General features: G+C 35.7%; 2 protein-coding genes across 10 annotated transcripts in view; both read right to left on the bottom strand.

Moving 5' to 3' along the window:
* Positions 1–1,370: 1,370 nt before the first annotated feature.
* On the bottom strand, positions 1,371–15,608 carry LOC128246112 (protein melted-like). The gene is made up of 10 exons (XM_052964314.1): positions 15,532–15,608; positions 14,995–15,087; positions 9,893–10,081; positions 9,528–9,642; positions 8,656–8,773; positions 6,800–6,939; positions 6,110–6,244; positions 3,837–3,986; positions 3,540–3,636; positions 1,371–2,984 (listed from the first exon to the last, which is right to left on the bottom strand). The coding sequence occupies exons 1-10, from the start codon at positions 15,606–15,608 to the stop codon at positions 2,920–2,922; spliced, it is 1,179 nt and encodes a 392-aa protein (XP_052820274.1). The 3' UTR covers positions 1,371–2,919.
* Positions 15,583–25,438, bottom strand: part of LOC128203244 (sex peptide receptor-related protein 2-like) — a 29,516-nt gene continuing 19,660 nt past the window's right edge. For 8 of the 9 annotated variants that reach the window (XM_052904554.1, XM_052904560.1, XM_052904558.1 and 5 more), the window contains 2 exons: positions 20,430–20,542; positions 15,583–19,970 (listed from right to left, as the gene is read on the bottom strand). In XM_052904554.1, coding sequence (XP_052760514.1) covers positions 18,767–19,966 — 1,200 coding nt within the window. In that variant the 5' untranslated portion in view covers positions 19,967–19,970; positions 20,430–20,542 and the 3' untranslated portion in view covers positions 15,583–18,766. Of the gene's footprint in view, positions 19,971–20,333; positions 20,543–25,438 lie in introns of all 9 variants that reach the window. The other variant, XM_052904563.1, reaches the window with a different exon arrangement.

Raw genomic sequence — 25,438 nt, 5'->3', positions numbered from 1 at the left:
ATAAAGCCCCACCTCATACTGCTGCGACCACTCAACTTGAGATTAGCGTCCTAGGACTGGAGCTTCTTCCACATCCGCCGTAAACACCTGACCTGGCCCAGTTCGACTTTGCTTTTTTCCCCGAGTTGAAGTCCCACCTCAAAGGTCGCCGACTTGAAAGTTCACGGGGGTTTCAGACGACTGCTAACGCATTGGTCAAAGTACGACTAGCCCAATTGGGGTTGATGTCATTATCGGTGTATGAACGCAATTGGGCTGGTCAAAGTGTGCGGAGTCCGAAAAGCAGTTCATTTAAGGAATGGAAGTTGAGGTGTAAATATTCCTTAAAAATTGTACAATGACGTTGTTTCATGATGGCGACGACAATTATAAACAAAAAACCTATCATATCTCAGACCAATAAATTCCAAACATGAGTTTTTAATTTGCTTATTTTTATTATGAAAACATGTCATCACAATTATTATGTCAAGAAAATTTGTCGACATTGATGACAGATGATAATACCAAAATAAATATTTCCATTACCAGTATAGTTAGCATAAAGATTAGAAAAACGATAAAGGCATGTTTTGTCACAGTTGTTTATCTAGGGTAATAGTTGAAAATCAAGTCTCATAGTGTTAGTATGGTGTATAAAATACGGCTGCAGTGTTTTCAAATGCTTCTGATATCAAAACAATTTTGATTCATTTTAATACTACTTCTACAAACGTTATATATTGCACCTCTATTTGAAAAGGTATTGCAAAAGAAAAATGGCCACATCAACACCAAAGACCATACAGGAGCCCTATTACAGAGGCATTTCAATTTAAGAATGGGCCTTCTCCTTACAGTCAAGAATTTCCTTACTTGTTATGTCGCACATGCTTATATGCTTAATGTATTTTGGCAATAATTGATGGAAACTGAGCTTTAAAATTAAAAAAAAACTTTGAAAGTGTTAGGTTTTGAAAGAAATATAACAATTTAGAATTTCAAATTTTAGTTACATGTATCTTAAAAACAACTTAAGAGGTTTCTGCAATACAGCCCATGTTCTACTAAATAAAATACAGCAATTGACATTTTACACTGTAAATATGAAAACATAGGCAAATGGTGTTGTTTTCAATAGAAACAACACTTAATGCTTTGACAGTTTGCATATATGTAGTTCTTAGAATAATTATTTACTACACCACATGTAAACCAGAAAAAAACATCGAAATGTTAGCAGATGTTTGCTTAAGCATACATGACAATTTCCTACCAAATTTTGTTTTAAAACCAAGTATTTTAGATTACGATTGGACACAAGAGCTACCACAGTGAAAACCGCCCGACCCCCCCCCCCCCCCCCCTCAAGTTGTTGAAATAATGAGTGAAATTTGAAAATAATGACAGGTGTACCATCTTCAATGTTCAATAACAATCCGATGAGAGCAATAACAATATGTGTAATTCTTAACAAAGACATTGGCCACAACTCTTGTTAGACAGAGCGAAATGCGACAGAGGAGGCAACAGCCTGTGATGACAAAAATCCTAAGAAGTCTTATCAGTGTAGATACAATACTGTTGGAGCCTGATTCTACACAAGATATGTACTTCATACACTGTTTTACTAATTAAAGGGAACTAACTTTTGTTAGACAGAGCGAAAAGTGATGACCAACATTCCTATGAAGTCTTATGAGTGAAGGTACAATACTGTTGAAGCTTAATTCTCCACAAGATATGTACTTCATACACTGTTTTACTAATTAAAGGGCACTAACTCCTATTAAACGAAGTGAAAATTCATAAAAATAACAGATGCATAATTTCCCATGCTAACCAACATTTCAATGATGTTTCATGAAAGTAGGTGTAATACAATGCTGGAGATGATTTTATTGTAACATTATGCACTTGGATATTCAATATTTTCATTTCTTAACATGACATGAATGTCAACATATTGTGGTTTTCTGGTGATAACATTTGCCTTTTGTTTAATATTATAAATTAAACAAAACTGAAACTTGCATCAATATTGTTATTACTGCCTCAATGTATGCTTTTATTTACACATTTGATAATTGTGTATATAAACGAATAGGAATAAAACAAATAATGTATACTTTAACAAAACACATATATACATGTAAACACCACTTTTCTGATAAATGTGTAACAATGTTTCCATTCTACCATGATCAATTAATACTAATTTTAAATTGTCTTCATAAAAATAACTTACAATGGGTTTTTACTATGATAATCCATTTGCGTCATAAGCGCCACGTTTTGTTGAAATAAGAAAATACAGCTTTGAAGTAATTACCATTTTTTGGAAAAAAAGGTTTTTTACATGTATGGTTTTTTTTTTCAGATGCAATTATCAGTTCATTAATGTGGACATATACAATACTGACTTACCTATTAACATTAATAAATGCATGGCCATATCACCATTATAAAATTCACTTTCAAAACAATACACCAGCAGTTAAGACACCAAAAAATGGAAAGTGGACACAAATGGTCCACCATCTTTCATCAATAATGTTTGTACTTGGTTACAAACTACAAATTTTTGTATCACAGTATATGCACTTTGTCAAAATGCTAACATTTTTATTCATTCAGATATGTACACTTTGTTATAATTACAGCAATTCTACATCTAAAGTTCTGAAGATCTTAATATCACTGTCTATCACAGCGTGTGCACTGTGTTACAAATGCTATAACTTTGTATCGCGTACAGCAGATCGAGGTCTGGTTGGAATGGTTATGGTGACGTTTTCCACAACAGTACACTCTCCATCATTCTGAGCCTTGGGCACAGCTAGATGGATGCACTGTACCCAGGGCTCAATGTTTTGTTGGCCTTTTGCCTTAAACACATAGTTCTGGTCTGTTGTGAAGATTTCAAACGCCTTAGGAATATCACGAATGCCTTTGCGAACAGCTTTCACACTCTGTATTTCTCGCACTGGTAACGTTTCTTTTCTCTAGAGAGGAAAACATTTGTGTTATTATAAGATCTCCTACTGGAATAATTACAGCCAGGACAAGACAAAATGAAGGTATTTTCACCTTGAATAAGTCCTTGACATGGAATTTTGACCAATGACCTTAACGTGTGACATTGACCTTTGACGAAAAGTCTTTGGTCTTGCACTTAACAGCAAGCTTCACATGATGAACACTTGTGACAAATCACTTAAAAATTACCAAGTGCATTATCAAGTTGGACTTACTGATGGACATACAACCGGACGCACTGGCATGCACCTGGTTGACCGCCGTTGTGGTAACTATGTCTATCTCACTTCAAGCAGACACAACAAATACAGAGTGGAATAAAATCTCAAGGTGATATGTTTCACCATGCCCTTACCTTCAGCTAACACAATCTAATTCCAGTTAGACTTTGGAGTCACATAGGAATAAGTTCTAATGTCAGTTAAATTTAGGTTATATAAAGTGTTACATATGGAATTACTTACCTGTAGGTCTAATGTGAGTTAAAATACAGTGAATATAAAGTGTAACATACGAATCACTTTTGCTGTAAGTTATCTGGCTGCCGGAGAGAGTAAAGTATCGGGTCTTCCACCGCTTCAGAAACTTCCAGCGCCCTTTCTTCTCATTCAACTGACCCTGTCCAGTAGAGAATAGTAAATATTATATCTTTTAAATTATAAACAGCTGAGCCGTGACTGGGCTGCCAGCGGGCAGTAAAATCGGGCAAGATTCAAGTGTTCACAAACGATCATGCCTGGATTGCTATCGTGCATCAATCACCAGTACAATTAAAGTATGATTTAAAAATTCAAATATTTAAAAAACTGTTAACATACAGCAATGACTGGACTTCCATCAGGCATCAGCTCAGACATTTTCTTCGGGTGGTTACACATGAAGCAGGCCCAGTACTTGCGAGGGGCGTTAAACTCGAACACATCAAAGTATCGGTCACCATGGAGCTCCTGAAGCAAGGCATCCTGGTCCTGGAAAATGTTTGGATAAGACTGCATTCAAATGGTAACTGGACAATTCGGCACCAAACGAATTCGGCATAGTCAATTTGGCACCAACACATTCGGCACCCAGTCGACTCGGCACCATAAAGCATAGTCAATTCGGCACATAATTCAAATTATCTTTAACTCAACTGTTCTCACTTGCATTCGTTATATGGTTCGTTTATATCAATTAAACTGCCTTTCAATTTTTTTTTCGATCATCCAATATGAGTATCATGTATCGTTTTTTTTGTTATACAGTGTATTTTGTTGTGTTTTCTATATCTTTCTTTACGTCTAAATTTATTACAGCGGTTCTTATTGTAACAGCATACGCATTTGTTTATTGGAGGATATTTTGCTTCTTATTTTTTGAACTCTAATTAAAGTCAGTAAAACGCGTGCGCTGTGAGTAAGTAATGATTACAAGAAACGTTCATTTTCAAAAATGTAATTCAAAATTTAAAAGCAATTCATACATTATCATAAATAGTCATTTGCAAATACAATTTTAGTTAATAATTGAATATACATGAACGTTTGCAAAGATTGGATCTTGTGCTGATCTTCCCTCGATGCGTAAGTTTCTTCGTGTAGCTAAAACTTTACACCAAATGGATCTGAAATGAATTGGTAAAAACATAAAACAATGTTAAACCTATTTTCTCCATTTCGATATCTTACATTGGTTTGGATTTTTAGAGAATTAGAACAGATGCAAGCGAACATTTGGCTGTTTAAACCTAGGTGGTTTACTGAAATGCTATTTTGTAGTATTCAAAATGAATGCATATTTTCTTATTTTAAAACAAATTATTTAATATACAGCTTTTGTCTTTAAAAAAAAACAGAGATAAAAAAAATACACCTTGGTTTATTACTTAAAGTTCACTTGTTTGTTTTTGTGACAATTATAATGTACTTTGATTTTTGTTAGTACATAAAGAGTGATACTCCGCTGTGCATTTTCAAATGGGTCGACACATTGCCCCAATTGACTTAAGAAAGGCTGCCACGCGACCCCCGTGTACTCAATTAAACCATATGGTTATCAATAAACAATGGTATGTTAAAGATTATTATTTATTTTCACACCAGGGGTTGAACGGATAGGGTTAATTAACGAGACACATGCCGACACACTATGACATGTGTTTCTGCAGATAATAATCGCATCACACAACAAATAACTCTGTAATAAATTTAAAGTCGTCTTTTAATTTTCATTATGTTTTAGTAGTTTAAGAAGATCTTCAATTTAAGTATTCGATGCATACGGCATAAGAAAGCAATTTGTCAATAAACTGATTTAAGTTTTAAAAATAATTATATTCCTTTCCGTGTAAATGAATTTACGTTTAAAATCAACTTTAACGAGTTCATTTTTAAAAATATCACATTTAATTGGGTATTAAACCATAGCATTTTTATCACATTTTTGCAAAATACTTTCATATGTTTTTTTATTATTTATTTTTAACAACGAAAGATTCAGCATAAAGTTTTAATGTTAACTTTTTTATTATGTCACGTATATTGTTTGTTATCTCGAACATTCCTTTTGAATTCAGTATAACAAAAAAACAACGGATTTAAATGCTTTTAAAATATTTGTACCAGTACTTACAATTTAAAATAAGTTACGGTATATCAATGACAATGAATACAAAATAAGAAATGAAAACAAAATAAAAAATAAAGTAGCTCTATAAATATTTCGGGGAATAATTATTTTTCTTGAAAAATATTTAAACACTTAATGCTTAATTACATGAGCAAAAAAAAATACAAAAAAAAAACGGTGCCGAATTATCTTGGTATCCAGTCGGATGGTGCCGAATTGACGCTGCCGAATTAACTTAGTGCCGAAAAGGTATGTATGCCGAATTCGTTCGGTGCCGAATTGTCCGGAAACCCATTCAAATGGAGAGAACTTTTATGTATAATTTAGAATACGTTTTGGACACATATATTTTTAGCAGTAACAGATATAAACACTTTTGATAAATTCTAATTGGATTTAAATAACATGCATATATATGCAAACCAAAGACATTCACATATATTTACTTTATTTACCGCCAATACATGATCATTAGGGATGTTACCTTTGCTGATGGGAAGGATGAGGTGACAAGTGTGATATAGCCACTGTTTCCTTTCTCCGGGTAGAGCGCATCCCAGCAATGTTTAAGGCTGCTCACACTTAAATCCTGCTGGCTTAACGCCGAGGCTGACTGGGCCTATAAATAGATAGAATGTCATACAGTATTTCTATTTATAGCCACCATTTCCTTTCTGCCAAGCAATGTTAACAGCTGCTCATACATAAATCCTTCCGACTCTTAGCTGAGGCTGACTGGGCCTATAAATAGATAGGAAGTCATGCAGTGTTGCTATCTATAGAGCTTAAATCCTGCGCTGGCCCAGGGTTGACGCTGACTCGGTCTATAAACAGATAGGATATCAAACAGTGTTGCTAACTATAGAGCTTAAATCCTGCTGGCCCAGGGTTGACGCTGACTTGGTATATAAATAGATAAGATATCATACAGTGTTGCTTTATACAGAACTTAAATCCTGCTGGCTCAGGATTGACGCTGACTAGGTCTTTAAATAGATAGAGTGTCATTCAGTTTTGCCAGCAATAGAGCTTAAATCCTGCTGGCCCAGGGTTGACGCTGACTTGGTATATAAATAGATACGATATCATACAGTGTTGCTGCCTATATAATTTAAATCATAGCCAGGAACAAGTGCGAATTATTTCACTATAACTTCACTATATGACTTTATACCTGGACAGCCAGGAACATGAGATGGATCCAGGTCTTTGGAAGCTTGGTGTTTAGGATGAAAAACTGCTTCCCATATAAACAATTTGTCCCCTTTATTCCACACTGGAAATTGAGACGAACATAGCGCTTATGTCTGCCGTCTGAAAATACATAATTTAAACACCTAAATTTTGCAATAAAACACAATTTGGATTCATTTTACAAAATATCTATTTCCAACTTCTGGGCGTTAGTTGTGTTGTTTATTTAATTCCTGTTGATGGAGTTATATTTGGGGGCATGATTAATTGTGTACAACAAGCGACAGACAAAGTCCCCTCCATCACTATTTGCATAGACTGTCAAATCCCCCCACCACCAATATTTGCATAGACTGTCAAATCCCCCCACCACCAATATTTGCATAGATGGTCAAATCCCCCCACCACCAATATTTGCATGGATGGTCAAATCCCCATCCACCAATATTTGCATTTACAGTCAAATACCCCCACCACCAATATTTGCATAGACGGTCAAATCCCCCACCACCAATATTTACATAGACAGACACAATACCCCCCCCCCCCACCAATATTTGCAAAGACAGACAAAATTCCCTCACCACCAATATTTGCATAGATGGCCAAATCCCCATCCACTAATATTTGCATAGACTGTCAAATCCCCCCACCACCAATAATTGCATAGACTGTCAAATCCCCACACCACCAATATTTGCATAGATGGTCAAATCCCCATCCACTAATATTTGCATAGACTGTCAAATCCCCCCACCACCAATAATTGCATAGACTGTCAAATTCCCACACCACCAATATTTGCATAGATGGTCAAATCCCCCAACCACCATTATTTGCATAGATCAAATCCCCCACCACCAATATTTGCATAGATGGTCAAATCCCCCACCACCAATATTTGCATAGATGGTCAAATCCCCTACCACCAATATTTGCATAGATGGTCAAATCCCCCACCACCAATATTTGCATAGATGGTCATATCCCCCATCACCAATATTTGCATAGATGGTCAAATCCCCCACCACCAATATTTGCATAGATGGTCAAATCCCCATCCACCAATATTTGCATTTACAGTCAAATACCCCCACCACCAATATTTACATAGACGGTCAAATCCCCCCACCACCAATATTTGCATAGACGGTCAAATCCCCCACCACCAATATTTACATAGACAGACAAAATACCCCCCCCCCCCCCCCCACACACCAATATTTGCAAAGACAGACAAAATGCCCTCACCAGCAATATTGGTAAATAGGCAGACAAAATTCCCACCATTACCAACATTTTGCATAGGCAGACAAAACTCCCCCACCACAAATATTTGCATAGACCGTCAAATCTCTCCACCACCAATATGTGCATAGGTAGATATATACTCCACCACCAATATTTGCAAAGGTGGACAAATTCCCCCCACCATTATTTGCTAAGGCAGAAAAAGTTCTCCACCACCCCAATATGTTAACATTTATTGCATAACTTGTACTATATTTAGATGTTCACATTCCTACTCACAAACAACTTAATAGATTGATTACCTACAACCTTGACTTTGTAGGTCATTGGAGAAATTGGTGGACTTGTTCTTTGTCCATGGAGGTGTATGGCCATACAACATATCCAATTTTACCCACAATGCCATATTTTGTACAAGGATGGGTCCTATCCGAGGCTATTCCATCTAATTACTTCCTATAAGACAATTTACCGTGCCTTACTTATACCTTATCACAATTTGTGATTTTGCTTAAGTGTAACTACAATCCTTAATAAGTGCATATGGCGTACATGTTCAACATCTACGAACTTGTCCTGCCTTACCCACAATGCTGCATTTGGCTGGTAGGGGAATCCTAGCGGAAAGACTGCTGATAAACTTCCTGATTGTGTCCATGTGTTTCTCGCAGAAGTGCTGAACACCATCTCGAAGTGGCTCAGGCTGGAAAACGAGTTTGCCTAGTGTTAGCTTTTACTGAACTGTAAACAAGAGAATAATGGGTGCCTTGTGTTGGTTGTTATTCGTTCATCCAAACAAAGGGCAATAAATGCCATTATCATTTAAGCAAGAGTTATCAATCTTGCTTCTCATTTGCATATTGTCTCTTGAAAAATGAGGACTAAGTTGTACCGATGTTTGAATGTATTGAACAGTTTAGAGTAATGGCAATGGTTCAAGTTGTTGCACTACAACAATGAGGACAATGTCAAGACCATCCAAAATACCCTTAATGTTATTATTCAAACAACAGGCAAGATTTGAATGGCAGGATCATTTCATGCAGGAAAGACATTAAAAAAATGACACTGTAATGACTTGTTCAGTATTTGACTAAAGGTCGTTTCATTTAAAAAAACTTTAAAATTCTTCAATTATATGGATATATTGATTATAGAATCCGTGACACTCATAAAAGGTTTCTAGAAAATTAATATTTAGGGTTACTGGCCTCATTCCTTGAAGTATCCTTAATCCTTTACAACAGGATCTAAGATTAATATTTTACTTTGGGTTTAATTTGTGTAATATTTGAATTTGAAGAGTTTCGGAGTTTGAAAGAAAAATATCTTTTAGATAATCATGATAAATTAATTTTGTTAATTAAAATCAAAATTAAGTATTAAATTTGGTTTAATGAAATAATCTACTTCAGCTTGTTATGCATAAGCACATTCTAGATAATTGTGGCCCGTACCGGAAGTACTGAGCTGCTGTTCAGTGTGAGTGCGCTGTTTAGAGATGCTCTATCCAGGGTTGATGTCGGGCTGACTGGTCTGTCACTCAGTGATCTCGAGTTGGCGATACTCGTTCTAAAGTAATTAAAAACATTTGTGGTATGCACATACAGGTTTATAATTGAATAATGCTTTTCAAATGCCAGAAATGTACTTGTATCTTGTTGTATAAAGGTGTTTTCTTTATTTTTGTCTTAACTTCACTCATTTTAGCGAACGCTATCCTTGTCAGCGATAATACATTATACTAAAATATAGTTTTTGTTAATAAGTTATTTTCAAAAGCATGTGTCCTCCTTTCGCATACGATAAGAAAGGTACCAACCTTGATGATGGTGTGAGACTAAGCTGACTGGATCTGTTGCTGTGTGGGACTTGTTGTTGTTGCTGCTGCTGCTGTTGTTGCTGTCTCACACCGACGACATTACTGGGGTAGGCTGGGTTGCCAACAGTGATAATGGTCACTGTCCCTTCCGTCTGGCTGGATACGGACCGCACCTCCTTTTGACCCGAGCTAGAGTAGAAATATGTGAGGCTGACAATTGAGGGGCACACTTTAGGTTGATAAAGGGGCAACGTATAAGTTAATAAAGGGGCGCCCTATAGGCTGATAAAGGGGCACCCTATAAGTTGATAAAGGGGCACTATATATTCACTATAGGTTGATAAAGAGGCACTATATATTCACTATAGGTAAAAAAGGGGACACACTATAGGTTGATAAAGAAAGGGGTACATTATAGGACCTATAATGTACCCCTTTACACAGCGGGGCGTTTGAAAAGGCAGCAGGGCGCCATAAAAGGGCAGCGGGGCGCCCCGCCACGCTAATTATGCTTAGCTGGAGCACTGTAGGTTGATAAAGGGACACACCATATGTTGATAAAGGGAAACACTATAGGTTGATAAAGGGACACACAATAGGTTGATAAAGGGACACACCATATGTTGATAAAGGGAAACACTATAGGTTGATAAAGGGACACACAATAGGTTGATAAAGGGACACACAATAGGTTGATAAAGGGACACACTATAGGTTGATAAAGGGACACACTATAGGTTGATAAAGGGACACACTATAGGTTGATAAAGGGGCACACTATAGGCTGATAAAGGGACACACCATAGGTTGATAAAGGGACACACTATAGGTTGATAAAGGGACACACTATAGGTTGATAAAGGGACACACTATAGGTTGATAAAGGGACAAACTATAGGTTGATAAAGGGACACACTATAGGTTGATAAAGGGACACACTATAGGTTGATAAAGGGACACAGTTGATAAAGGGACACACTATAGGTTGATAAAGGGACACACTATAGGTTGATAAAGGGACACACCATAGGTTGATAAAGGGACACACAATAGGTTGATAAAGGGACACACTATAGGTTGATAAAGGGACACACTATAGGTTGATAAAGGGACAAACTATAGGTTGATAAAGGGACACACTATAGGCTGATGAAGGGACACACTGTAGGCTGATAAAGGGACACACTATAGGTTGATAAAGGGACACACTATAGGTTGATAAAGGGACACACTATAGGTTGATAAAGGGACACACCATAGGTTGATAAAGGGACACACTATAGGTTGATAAAGGGACACACCATAGGTTGATAAAGGGACACACTATAGGTTGATAAAGGGACACACTATAGGTTGATAAAGGGACACACTATAGGTTGATAAAGGGACACACTATAGGTTGATAAAGGGACACACTATAGGTTGATAAAGGGACAAACTATAGGTTGATAAAGGGACATACTATAGGTTGATAAAGGGACACACTATAGGTTGATAAAGGGACACACCATAGGTTGATAAAGGGACACACTATAGGTTGATAAAGGGACATACTATAGGTTGATAAAGGGACACACTATAGGTTGATAAAGGGACACACTATAGGTTGATAAAGGGACACACTATAGGTTGATAAAGGGACAAACTATAGGTTGATAAAGGGACACACTATAGGTTGATAAAGGGACACACTATAGGTTGATAAAGGGACACAGTTGATAAAGGGACACACTATAGGTTGATAAAGGGACACACTATAGGTTGATAAAGGGACACACCATAGGTTGATAAAGGGACACACAATAGGTTGATAAAGGGACACACTATAGGTTGATAAAGGGACACACTATAGGTTGATAAAGGGACAAACTATAGGTTGATAAAGGGACACACTATAGGCTGATAAAGGGACACACTGTAGGCTGATAAAGGGACACACTATAGGTTGATAAAGGGACACACTATAGGTTGATAAAGGGACACACTATAGGTTGATAAAGGGACACACCATAGGTTGATAAAGGGACACACTATAGGTTGATAAAGGGACACACTATAGGTTGATAAAGGGACACACTATAGGTTGATAAAGGGACACACTATAGGTTGATAAAGGGACACACTATAGGTTGATAAAGGGACACACTATAGGTTGATAAAGGGACACACTATAGGTTGATAAAGGGACACACTATAGGTTGATAAAGGGACACACTATAGGTTGATAAAGGGACACACTTTAGGTTGATAAAGGGACACACTATAGGTTGATAAAGGGACATACTATAGGTTGATAAAAGGACACACTATAGGTTGATAAAGGGACACACTATAGGTTGATAAAGGGACACACTATAGGTTGATAAAGGGACATACTATAGGTTGATAAAGGGACACACTATAGGTTGATAAAGGGACACACTATAGGTTGATAAAGGGACACACTATAGGTTGATAAAGGGACACACTATAGGTTGATAAAGGGACACACAATAGGTTGATAAAGGGACACACTTTAGGTTGATAAAGGGACACACCATAGGTTGATAAAGGGACACACAATATGTTGATAAAGGGACACACTATAGGTTGATAAAGGGACACACAATAGGTTGATAAAGGGACACACTATAGGTGTTGATAAAGGGACACACTTTAGGTTGATAAAGGGATTCACTATAGGTTGATAAAGGGGCACACTATAGGCTGATAAAGGGACACACTATAGGTTGATAAAGGGACACACTATAGGTTGATAAAGGGACACACTATAGGTTGATAAAGGGACACACTATAGGTTGATAAAGGGACACACTATAGGTTGATAAAGGGACACACTTTAGGTTGATAAAGGGACACACTATAGGTTGATAAAGGGACACACTATAGGTTGATAAAGGGACACACTATAGGTTGATAAAGGGACACACTTTAGGTTGATAAAGGGACACACTATAGGTTGATAAAGGGACACACTATAGGTTGATAAAGGGACACACTATAGGTTGATAAAGGGACACACTATAGGTTGATAAAGGGACACACTATAGGTTGATAAAGGGACATGTAGGGACACCCTATAGGTTGATAAAGGGACACACTATAGGTTGATAAAGGGACATGTAGGGACACCCTATAGGTTGATAAAGGGACACACTATAGGTTGATAAAGGGACACACTATAGGTTGATAAAGGGACACACTTTAGGTTGATAAAGGGACATGTAGGGACACCCTATAGGTTGATAAAGGGACACACTATAGGTTGATAAAGGGACATGTAGGGACGCCCTATAGGTTGATAAAGGGACACACTATAGGTTGATAAAGGGACATGTAGGGACACCCTATAGGTTGATAAAGGGACACACTTTAGGTTGATAAAGGGACACACTATAGGTTGATAAAGGGACACACTATAGGTTGATAAAGGGACACACTATAGGTTGATAAAGGGACACACTATAGGTTGATAAAGGGACACACTATAGGTTGATAAAGGGACACACTATAGGTTGATAAAGGGACACACTATAGGTTGATAAAGGGACACACTATAGGTTGATAAAGGGACACACTATGATTGATAAAGGGACACACTATAGGTTGATAAAGGGACACACTATAGGTTGATAAAGGGACACACTATAGGTTGATAAAGGGACACACTGTAGGCTGATAAAGGGACACACTATAGGTTGATAAAGGGACACACTATAGGTTGATAAAGGGACATGTAGGGACACCCTATAGGTTGATAAAGGGACACACTGTAGGTTGAAAAAGGGAAATGTAGGGACACCCTATAGGTTGATAAAGGGACATGTAGGGACACACTATAGGTTGAAGGTCACAATATATGTTAATAAAGTGGCAAACTATAAAATATAAAGGGGCACACTAAATATATATATATATATATATATACACTATATATATATATATATATATATATTAAGTGTGCCCCTTTATATTTTATACTGTATATATATATATATATATATATATATATATATATATATATATATATATATATATATATATATATATATATATATATATATATATATATATATATATATATACAGTGTACCATATAGCGTAGAACACTAAAAACATTTTAACTCTTACTTTGTGGAGATTGTACACTCAAACTAATTTATAAATTGTTCAGCCGTATACTAACGATAATTTACCATGATTATTATTATCAAAATGTTTTTCAGAAACTCATAGGAGTTCATGTTAATCACTGAGATAGTGAGGAGCCAATCGCCAAGATGTCCAAGAATAAAGTTGGATTTCAGACTTACAAGTGTTTTTTGAAAAGTAGTGTTTTATTTGTATGTATCCAATACAGTCGAACCTGTTGGCTCGAACTCCCGGGGACCGGCGAAAATACCTCGAGTCTCGGGAAATTCGAGCCAAGCGGAAATGCTTGTTTAACGAATATGTCCTTTAATCCAGAGCGAGCCAACGAGGAAATCGAGCCAAGCGAGTTCGAGCTAAAGGGGGTCCGATTGTTTGTTACTAAAGATACACTAAATAACGTTGTATTCAATTAAAAAAAATAAAGTTTTAATTCAAATAAAAAAAAGGAATGACGTCATTAGATTTTGATAATCATCACTTGACATGCGTAATGGCGGTTATTTATTTACGGCAAAGGGAAGTAACCTATGTGTTGAGCTTGACTTAAAGGACGAAACTTTTTTTGCGTAGTTTGTTATGAGCACTTGTTATCAATTCAACGTCAAAGACTGTGGACACATAGCAAAGTTAAGGAACTTACATTATGTTCTCTGTCTGTAAAAGTTAAAAAAATGATTTGTAAATATTATCGTTTCCTATGAAACTGCGATTATAAATCAATATTTTCCAGGAGGAATGTACGCGGATTTAATCAATTTTATCTTCCCTTGATCTATTTGACCATTATCTACATATGCTATCTCGAAATAACTGGCCACGTCAATTGGTAGCAGCAGGTGTAAAGATACGCTGTATCGGCAACGTCCGGTCATAGTCGAACATAATTATGACGGACGACCTATAAATCTTAAGGACATTTTGAGCCATCTGAGTTAGCCGTAAAAACTCACTTGTTTCCTCTTATCCGCACGACCCTATTTTGCCCTCCCGACCCTGCACGTTTCCGTTTTAATCGATATGAATGTGTTTCTTTATAGTAATTTCTAAATAAAAATAAAAAAAATGTTTGAGTGAACATGTTCAAATTTGATCACTATAAATGAATATTTAAAATTTTCCAAAAAAGAGATGTACTCTGTAACACACTCGTGCAAGTTTACTTTAAATTTCAATGTAGGAGTTAAAAGTAACAAAATATGCCCATAATCCCCCATTTCGGACATAATATTTTACACAAAATATAAGGGGAGTACTCCCCCCCCCCCCCCCTACGTTATAAGTCAAAATAAATTTATGTTCTTGGGGGGGGGGGAGAGAAAAGATAACGTCCCTACGTTTACACCCCCTCTTTCGTCCAATAACGCTCTTGATATATGTCCCTGGGGTATGATACTGTATACAGATTCTGAACAAACCAAATAGAAAAAAAGTATGCATGCATACCTATCCTAGCTATTTCTTCTTATATGTTTATGGAAACAACGTACCTTTGCTTTATCTCAGGAGTAAATACACTGAACAAGTTACTGTTTCTAAGTCTATTTGCTACGAATAAATAGGTCATCTTTTCCAATAGTCTCTAATACCAGACTAAAACGCTAACACATAAATTATGATACATGGTTGACGTAGCAAACAACCTTACACACGCATTATTGTAACTGTCAGTGTAGGACAAAACCCACACCGGACAAAATCCTCGAACAAAATTTTGAATAGACGGACAAAATTTCCCCATGAAAAAAGTTTTGGTTTACTTGTGAGAAAAAAGGTTGTAAAATGTAATAACATATTTTGTAATACAACTGAAACAATAATTATATGGTAAAGTAGCAACAGAAAAGGTAGGAAAAAAAGTATATCATAAAAATGTGTTTTCCGGGGAGGGGGGCAGCTTTTTGTCCACTTAGATGAATATTCAAACATAGATTTAAATAGATGGGGGATTTATCCCGGGTGACTTTTGTCCGTTAACTTTCCTCTATACTGTATTTCAATTGCACATGGTCAAGTCCTTGTGGCTATAAGACAAATGTCGAATAATCTGGGCCTTTTCTTGACACTTTTCCGACACCAAAACGTTACATAGCAATATAACTCAATTCGACCGTTTTGTCTTGGTCAATGTGAATCCCGCACTTTTCAAATATTAATCAATCCTAAGTGAAAGAACGTGTTTCACGAAAATTTAGTATATTTTATTGTTCGCCTGTTTGTATTCATATTGCACTTGATGGATGACTTAACAATTTGTATAACGAATTATTCGATCAGTTCAATTTTAGGAAAAAAATCGGAAAAAGTACGCGCGTTTACCTATAACGTACGTTCCCAGATACAATATCTAGAATTACACACACCCCTCATAAAAAAGCATAAATATCGTATAACCATGCAATACCTGGCCGGCAGCGTACAATGATACAGAAATTGGATTAAAACTCCATTCGCATGTGTCTACAAATAATTACATTCACTAAACATGAGAGTATATATACTAACCGTTCTACAGAAATATGAAGGGCTAGTTAGGGTTCCGCTTTTACTTAGAGCTATTCTATTTGGGTAAAAACGTTAAACTTTTATATTTCATAGCTGCACTCTCACGGATTGAACGTTTTGGCCAAAAAATTGTCTGGGATCGAGCCAATTTTTGCGAAAATCCATGGAAACCAGTTATATAAGACTGCTGACAATAAATTAGATTGCAGATTTTTATATTTAAGTTCAAAAATTGATGGTTTGTGCATTTTTCTTAAACCGTTAGTCATAAATCATTAATTTTCGAACGGAAATATATAAATCTACGATCTGATTTTTTGTAAGCAATCCTATATCATTGGTTTGCAGATATTTACGCAAAAAAGATGCTCTTTTCAAGACAAAATAAAAAGTTGTAAAAATGGTAAATCACTGAGAGTGCAGCTTGAATACAGTTCAATTGAAACTACAAGGAGAAGCGAAAGGGGTTGAATGGCACAAAATAAAATAAAACAAACAGACAAAAATACAGTGAAGAAACACAAAAGAAAACATTAAATCAAAGTCTTTACATCGTCTTATAAATAATAATAATAATAATAATAATAATAACACTAAAAATACTACTACTAATAACAATAATAATAACAATAATAATAATAATAATAAATAATAAAAATAGGAGTTACCGATTTTGAAAACTAAAACCTGCACTCTCACAGATTTACCGTTTTGACAACTTTTTATATATATTTTTTATCTTGAAATGAACCAATTATTTACGTTAATATCAGTAAACCAGAGATATAAGCCTGCTGACAAAAGATCAGATCGTAGATTTTCATACTTACGTTCGAAAATTAATGTTTTATGGACAAACGCGTTACCAAAGGTTTAGTAAAAGTGCATAAAACATAAAAAAAAATAACTTAACTATGCTAGTGGAGTTTTGTGCTGTTCTTTCATGTTTCTTGTTTGTGATTTTATGTCATATGTCTTTGGCGTGTCCCCAGTGCCATTACACCGGGTTTATGTTTAAACTTTTCGCTACTAAGCGTGTTTCTGTAGCTTTTCGCATACATATTGAATATGAATATCTGCGATCTGACATTGTCAGCAGTCTTACATCACTGGTTTCCATGCATTTTTACATAAAGTGGCTCGTTCCAAGACAAAAGAGATAAAAAAAGTTGTCAAATCGTTCAATCTGTGAGAATGCAGCTTTAACAAAGCTACATGTATATCATGTAATTACCATGCACCACATGCCAACAAGAGCTACAAAAGCAATAAAGTTAACGCTTAAATTAACTTCCGCATGTATCTTCCTCAAGCTAATTCCAAGCTGTAGCAATCTGGTGTATCACGTGTGTTTTAATAACCCAAATATAAATTAGTTGTTTCAATGAATACTTCCTTCTTAATGGATATCGTCTAGTCTTGTGGGCCATGTCTAACTTGTAACTTGACTTATCGTTTGAATTCCATTCCAAAATGGTACATACATATATTTAATTATTTATAAGCAGTCCAAACATGTTGAACAAGAGTCCTTCTCCTTAAACGCATGCACATCGTAAATACAATTGACTAATTAACACCAAGTACTAGCGGAAATTTGAAACTGTGAATTATATACAGGGAGATCTATTTATTCTTAGAATATAATGTCAAGTCTTTCGATGATGGTATGATGTTTATCTTAATTAATATATGGGAAGAAAATGTAACTGTATAACAGAGAGGTACTTCCTCTGTTTTTTTTTGTTTCTGTGTAAGATCGTAATATATTTCACCGAGTGAGCACCGAAAACTATACATGACTATTTGGTGTTCACGAGGTGAAATATATTGCGATCTTACACTAAAAACAAACGTTTTTATTTATTATATGCCTCAAGCGATATTAAATGACTTTTAAATGTAGTTTTTTAGAAAAGTGCGCCAATTTGTGAATGTAACGTCATTTCGAATATGACGCCGTTGATATTGTTACGCAGCTAAAATATTAAATTGTTATTTTCACTGATTGAAACAGTGAATTGTCATTTTTATTTCTCTGATAAATCTCAATCGGAAAGCATACAATAAATGATGATTTTCAAACTTGAGTTTCTGTTCATGCACATTTTCTTTATTCCGCCACCAGTATCTAAAGATACAGCTTGATATACATAACACAATAATAACTTCTGATAAAATGTTGTTTGGGTATTACACAATAAATAGCAGAGTGTTAGCTCATATGTTTTCTTGCTGAGTGTCTGACGTCATGCCGACTAATTCATAATCCTTGTTTATTGATGACGTCATATTCTCTTCTGAGTGAAACGGTGGTTCGGGTTGGCATTGCAGTTTTCTGCAAATGGTTTTCAAGCTTTTTCGAAAGCTCCTGTACATCGCACAATACACCCAAAAGTTAAGGTGAAAACTCAAGACCAGAAGAACTTCATAGGCAGTGTGAACTGCACGGTTGGTTTTTAACGGCAAGATCTTGCCCTTGACTAATTTTAATATCATCGTAATAAGGAAGTAGATCCCATATGGAAGCTCAGGCACAAGGAAGATAACTAAAATCAGGACTACCACCAGAGTTATCTTTCTTGCCCGTTCTTTCTTTTCGCGCACGGTTTTGTTTGAGACGTTGACGTTGAGTTTACGTAAGGACTTCCACATTTTGTAGGCAAGAACGACGAGAATGACACACGGCAGCACGTGATTCAGAATGAGGCTTGCCCAAATATAAACGCATGCCCACCCACAAGGCTTTCTTAACTCCCATTGGCAAAACCCACCGTTGGTCTTGATGTCAAAAGCATGGAACATATGTAGGAGAAATGAGACCAGGTACATAATTCCAACTGCAGCAAGCGTTTTCTTGGTCGTGCATAACCGTGACGCAAGATTAGGGTGGCGTATTTGGAGAAATCTGTGAACTGCTAGCAACACAGTTTGCCAAATGGAAATCGTGTGAAAGGCTCTAGATATATACAATCTAGTGACCATTGTCACGTTACACCAGTCTTTGCTTAGAAAAATATGTTTCCCGGAAAACACGTAAAATGTCGCTGGTAGTGTTACTATTCCTGTCAACGAATCAGAAATCGCTATGAACACCAAAATGAGGTTCGTCGGATTGCGCATGCGCTTCCTCAAAAATCCACCAATCACTAGCAAGTTACAGCACGCGGTGAAAATCACAAGAATTGGCCACAGATATCCATAAATGACGATTTCAAAGTCGAATATTTCGTATATATGATCGTCATATAACATGTCGTAGTCGTCGAATGAGTACAGGTTGTAATCATCGTAGCTGTAGTGGTAGTCGTCGTACTGTGAATGTGTGTGTGTTTCTTGGTCGGTGTTATTCGCCCCGTTTGTGTACGAATGATCGGTATAGTTTCCATGGTAATCACCGTAGGCGTCGTAGGAAGCCATAGTTCTGAAAGCAAGACAAAAAACTTGACTGTTTGAGATAAAGTGACATTTTGCGTGTATGAAGTTTTATTTTGATAAAATAAAAACTCAAACCCGAAAATCGAGGTAACATATAGTGACTTAATTAATCACGCACTCACTTACTCACTCAGTCGAGCGTTTAGAAATATTTACTTTTATCGTTCAATCATTCACTTCAATTTACATATCAATGGTGTTCAGTTTACAAATAAACGTCTTTGAAAATCCAGTAAAAGGTATTTTATGCAATTATATTGTAATATGAATATTTAGAAATCGAATAATTGATTAGTTTAATTCTAATATTTAAAATTAAGAAGTAAGCGTATTAAAAGTGTGTCCTTACTTTTAAGACTTCTCGCTCTTAATATATCCGATTAGTAACTGAAGTTCAATTAGTGATAATGAACGATTACAAGTAATCACAAGTATATCCACTTACAGTCAGGATGAATTACCGCCTTTAACGCACCGCAATGGACTAAACATAGACTTTAAACACGCCCACTATAGTTTTAAGGACATCCAAATTTCTTTTGCAGGTTGCTGCCTCTTCTGAAACGAAAAGAATTAACATCAAAGGGTGAAACTGTATTCATTGGATGAAAGAAATCTAAAACAAGAGAAACCTAGAACATTTTACTTATTCCTGTGACACATGAAACCTATGAATCAAAATATTGCACATAGGCAAATGAGCTGCGTCGAGCGATTAAGGGAGTTGTTAACATTCGACAGAAGGGGTCATCTTATCAAAAAGCGTTCGGCAAAATGTAAGACAGAATTAGTGTTTAATATTTAGTGAATGTCACACATCAATTTGAAAAATGTACTTGTAAAATCAAATGCACTTTGCTTATACTAACAAAAAAGCTCTTTGTTTCGAAACAGATTAACTTTACTACTCAGAAATTGGTTTTCATAAAAAGCGACTGTTTGATTTGTCCGTTGATAATATGGCCCCATACTTCACTATCATGACATGATATCAAGCTATTCTGATATCAACATGATATCGGATGCACTTGTACCCGAATGGGAAAGCCATAACAATAAAGCAATCGACGTAATTGTTAAACTTAAACATGCTTATGCACCAGTCAATTGTAACTACGGTCCCCAGGTCCGGGGGTATACCGGGGATAGCCGGGGAAATGGGCCGTGTTTTTACCTTCCAGGTGGCCCCGCAGTGCCGGGTGAACGCAGTGGTTTTGTCTTCGCGCAAAATATAGCGGGAAATGGGCTTTACATAGGGTTCCTGGGATGCGGGGCATTTGGCAGGGGTTTTACCATCAGTTCGACCCCGCAGTGCGTGGTTTTTACCCGGTGTTGGTTGGACTGAAAGTCAAAGTCCCCGCTATTCCCCGGACCTGGAGGGGGGGGGGGGGTGGCGTGGTTACAATGGACTGGTGCATAACAGAAACTTATTTTAAACACATTTTCCAAAATACTCTTAAAATCATTCAATATTTAGATATCGACAAACATATTTTCTTAGTATTTTGTCTGGCCTTTATTTTCTGAAATCAAAAAGTTCTGTAAGTACTTCTTAAAGCTCAATTAAACGGCGGATCAATATGAAAGGAATGCGGTTTTTGTTTCCCAAATTAAGCTGGAAGTCATTATACTTAAATGTACACAGGCCAAAAGCCATCTATTAATGTTCTATAATTGTAACTTATAGGCGTGAGGTCAAATGTTAAATACGGAGGAGGAATATTTACATTGCTTAATGGCGTATCTTGTTACAAACATTTGGTTTAAAGTGTCTAATTGCTTGCTAATTACGTATTTTCCTCGTTTTGTATTATTGTCATTTATAAAGAATGTATTTATATGTTATGGCGAAACTCCTAGTATTGAGGATTTTCAAGATCTTTTCAAAAATCTTAACACCACTAACGGTGCCGAAAACCTAGATATCAAAACCATTAATATTGATAATGACGAAGAGACACTAAATTCACCTTTAACTTCCTTAGAAATCGAAAAGATGATTAATAAATGCAATAATGGCAAAGCTTCTAGTCCATCTGATAATATATGTAACGAATATATAAAGTCAACTAAACAAATACTCTTACCTATGTATGTAAAATTCTTTAATTGCATTCTTAATACCGGATTTTTTTCCGAAATCATGGGCAGATGGTTACATTATACCAATTTACAAGCAAAAGGGATCAACAAAATCCCCTGAAAATTATTGTCCGATTTAGATTTTTTAAAGAAAATAACAAATTCAAGGAAAAGTACACCTGCAAATTATGTTATATGGCGAGCTTGGCAGAGAACCGATTAAAATTACAATTAAAAAAAGAATGATTGCTTATTGGAGCAAACTAGTACTATTTGAGGACTTGTATGCATCAATTGTTCATCGCTCGATGCGACAAAGTAATCTAAATTTATAATGGCTTAATTATTTAAAGTATATTTTTGACTCCACTGGTAATTCAAATTTGTTCGAAAATCAAATAAACGTAAATGTTAAGTTTACAGGTTATAGTATAACGAAAATATTAAAAGACCAGTACTTACAATTTTGGCACGAAAAAAATGAGATCATCTATCAAAGGAATATTTTATAATGGCTTTAGGCAAACGATTAAACTAGAGAAATATTTAACTATCATTCCACTTAATCATGCTTTAATTTATACAAACTTAGATCATGTAACTTTAAATTTCCAGTTGAAACTTTAGCATGGCAAGAAATAGAATACGCGCACAGGCGGTGTCCGCTCTGTCAAGTCGAACATTGGCGACAGCTACCATTACATATTAACGTGCAAAAACTTCCAGGATCAAAGAAAAATAATCATTTCACGATATTATTGGCAGCATCCAAAAATGATAAAGTAAAGCGAGCTCCTAAATACAAGTAATAAAAAAGTCTCGTTAATCTGTCAAAGTTCGCCAGATATTTGATGAATCACGTGAAATTTTAACAATTATTAATTACTCTACTTCTTCTTACCTCCAGGCTTATATTCCAAATCACGCAGCGATCATTATCTCAACAAAGTCCATTATTTTTAACTAGTTAAATCTAAATAATCTCATATTAATTTTGTAACAATTTACACCGTTCATAAATTTCTGCACGTGCTTTTTGTACCGTTAGCCAATGAAACGAGGCGAATTTCCATTCATAAAATACCCCGACGCAAGTTTAAGGGGCTTGTTTTACTACAGATAAGTTAGCAGATCAACGAGTAGTATACATGCACACTTCTCAAGCTGTAAAACTTGGTATTACATTGTTTCCTTTATCATCCTGTTAGCGATTTGTCACTGAACCCGTTGGTAGAATTGCCTCAATTGTTATTTTCCGTCATGTTGTTTACCCAATTGCCTGTATATGTTATTACATGTCTGTTGTAACGATATGTTGCCGTGACAAAATAAAAAGTGAGTGTGTGTGTGTGTGTGTGTGTGTGTGTGTGTGTGTGTGCGTGCGTGGGTGTGTGTGTGTGTGATCTTGGAGCAATTAAAACTGGTTTAAATTTACTCAACATGTTAGTAGTAGATCTAATAACAAAACAACTATTGTATTGTTTTTGTAAATTCGTGGTACAGGCAAATAATAGAAGACACTTATTAATCAATGATATTATTTTAATCACTGTTGTAACCACTAACCATCTGCATTTCCATAATATATCTTATTAATTAGCTATACTGCTTTTTATATCTATTATTATTAACAATATTGGTATACATGAACATTCTCCATATTTCTTAAGCTATTCTTGAACTGTTATTGATGTTGGCTACCTTGTAACGATAATCACATGCATGAACATTGTGTTTCCTTGTACAGTCGAACTCCGTTGGCTCGAATTCCTCGTTGGCTCGAACTGAATGTTAAGGACCCATTTCTCTATACTGGAGTTAAAAATTCCCGCTTGGCTCGAATTTTTCGAGGCTCGAGGTATTTTCGCCGGTCCCTAAGAGTTCGAGCCAACGGGGTTCGACTGTATATATTTTTTAGGCGAGATGCCTTGTTGCATAAGTCGAAATAACTTTCTGTTCTGTTCTATCGTTTAGATCCACGGTTTTATATATCATTCCTATCACGTTTTAATTTAAAGTTTAATTTTCTTTTTTCAAGCGACGTAGGCAAATGATAAATTTACTTCATTTAATAATATCATTTGATAAATCAAATGTATGTACTTGATAAAATCATTGGAAATAAGTGAATTCAGAAACTATAAATTATTATATATAATATGAGAGGAGAGATACTTAAGTTAGGCATATGACTTTTTATGAACACCAGCCGTACCCTTACAGTGTCAGCCCAGACTCGATTCCCTGCCTGGGCGCATGTGAGTTTGGTTTGTGGTTACCAAGCCGGACAAGTGGGTTTTCTGCGGGTACTCCGGTTTCCACCACAACACAAGACCAAAGTCTCGCGTAAAACCGTGCCAGCGAGAGTAATTAATATAATGTTCACTGCAGTTGTGTTTCACAATCGTTGTAAAATAATTAAGTTTAAATTAGCACAGACTGGGAAAAAATAATAAGATGGCACGCGACAGTCAAGTTAAGTCACGGTTTTGTTAGCAAACCAGCTGGTCCCAATATGTCTAAACTTCTTAAATCCCTTAAAACAGGATTAAACTATTCTAATCATTTTGTTTTCCCTATAGTTTGTGCAATATGATATTTTAGATATTTTAGACTTTAAATTGAAATTATCTTAATGCTATTCACAATAAACAATTTTGCATTTATCGAAATCAAATTACAGTTTGTATTTTGGCTAAGTAAAATAAGCTACATAAGCCTGTTAAGCTAAAGAAGTTTCGAGAAATTGGGGCCAGAGGGGCAGGGGTCGAATGTGGATTATGTTAATCAACACTGTACAATTAGCTGTAAACCATGCACGTGTACTTCATCTTTAAAAGAATAGAACCGGATCCTTTTTTGTATACCAGTCGTAAACCAAAGAGCAAGACTCAATTTCTTCAAACTTCTTAAAGTCTCTTATTACAGGATTAAGCTAAACTCATTTTTTGTCTTTCTATATTGTGTGTAATTTTTATTTCTATGAGCGTTTTTAGATTCAAATTGGAAATCATTTTTATGAAAATCACAATTAACTATATAAATTCACTAGTAACCTTCGATTATCAAATTTAAGGATGTATTTTGGCAAATTAGAACGATATACTTAAGTCTGTAAAGCATAAGAAAATTCGAGAAATTAGGGCATTCTCGACTTTCCAATAGACCATAATCCTTTGCGGCATGGTGACTTCCGGTTTATTTCCGGGTTATGACGAAGTACAATAACAGCGATAAATACGGACAAATTATCATTCCAGGTTTGTTATAATTTATTTATTTTTATTAGATTTGTCATTTTAATGAGTTTATATTACATTATTGTGATATTATTTGAATGTCATGAGCTATAAATCGCTTGACTGTTTACTT

Source organism: Mya arenaria, chromosome 9 (assembly GCF_026914265.1).
Source record: "Mya arenaria isolate MELC-2E11 chromosome 9, ASM2691426v1".
NCBI classification, from domain to species: Eukaryota; Metazoa; Mollusca; class Bivalvia; order Myida; family Myidae; genus Mya; species Mya arenaria.
Note: the sequence above shows the minus strand (reverse complement) of the source record. Positions and strands in the feature narration are given on the sequence as shown.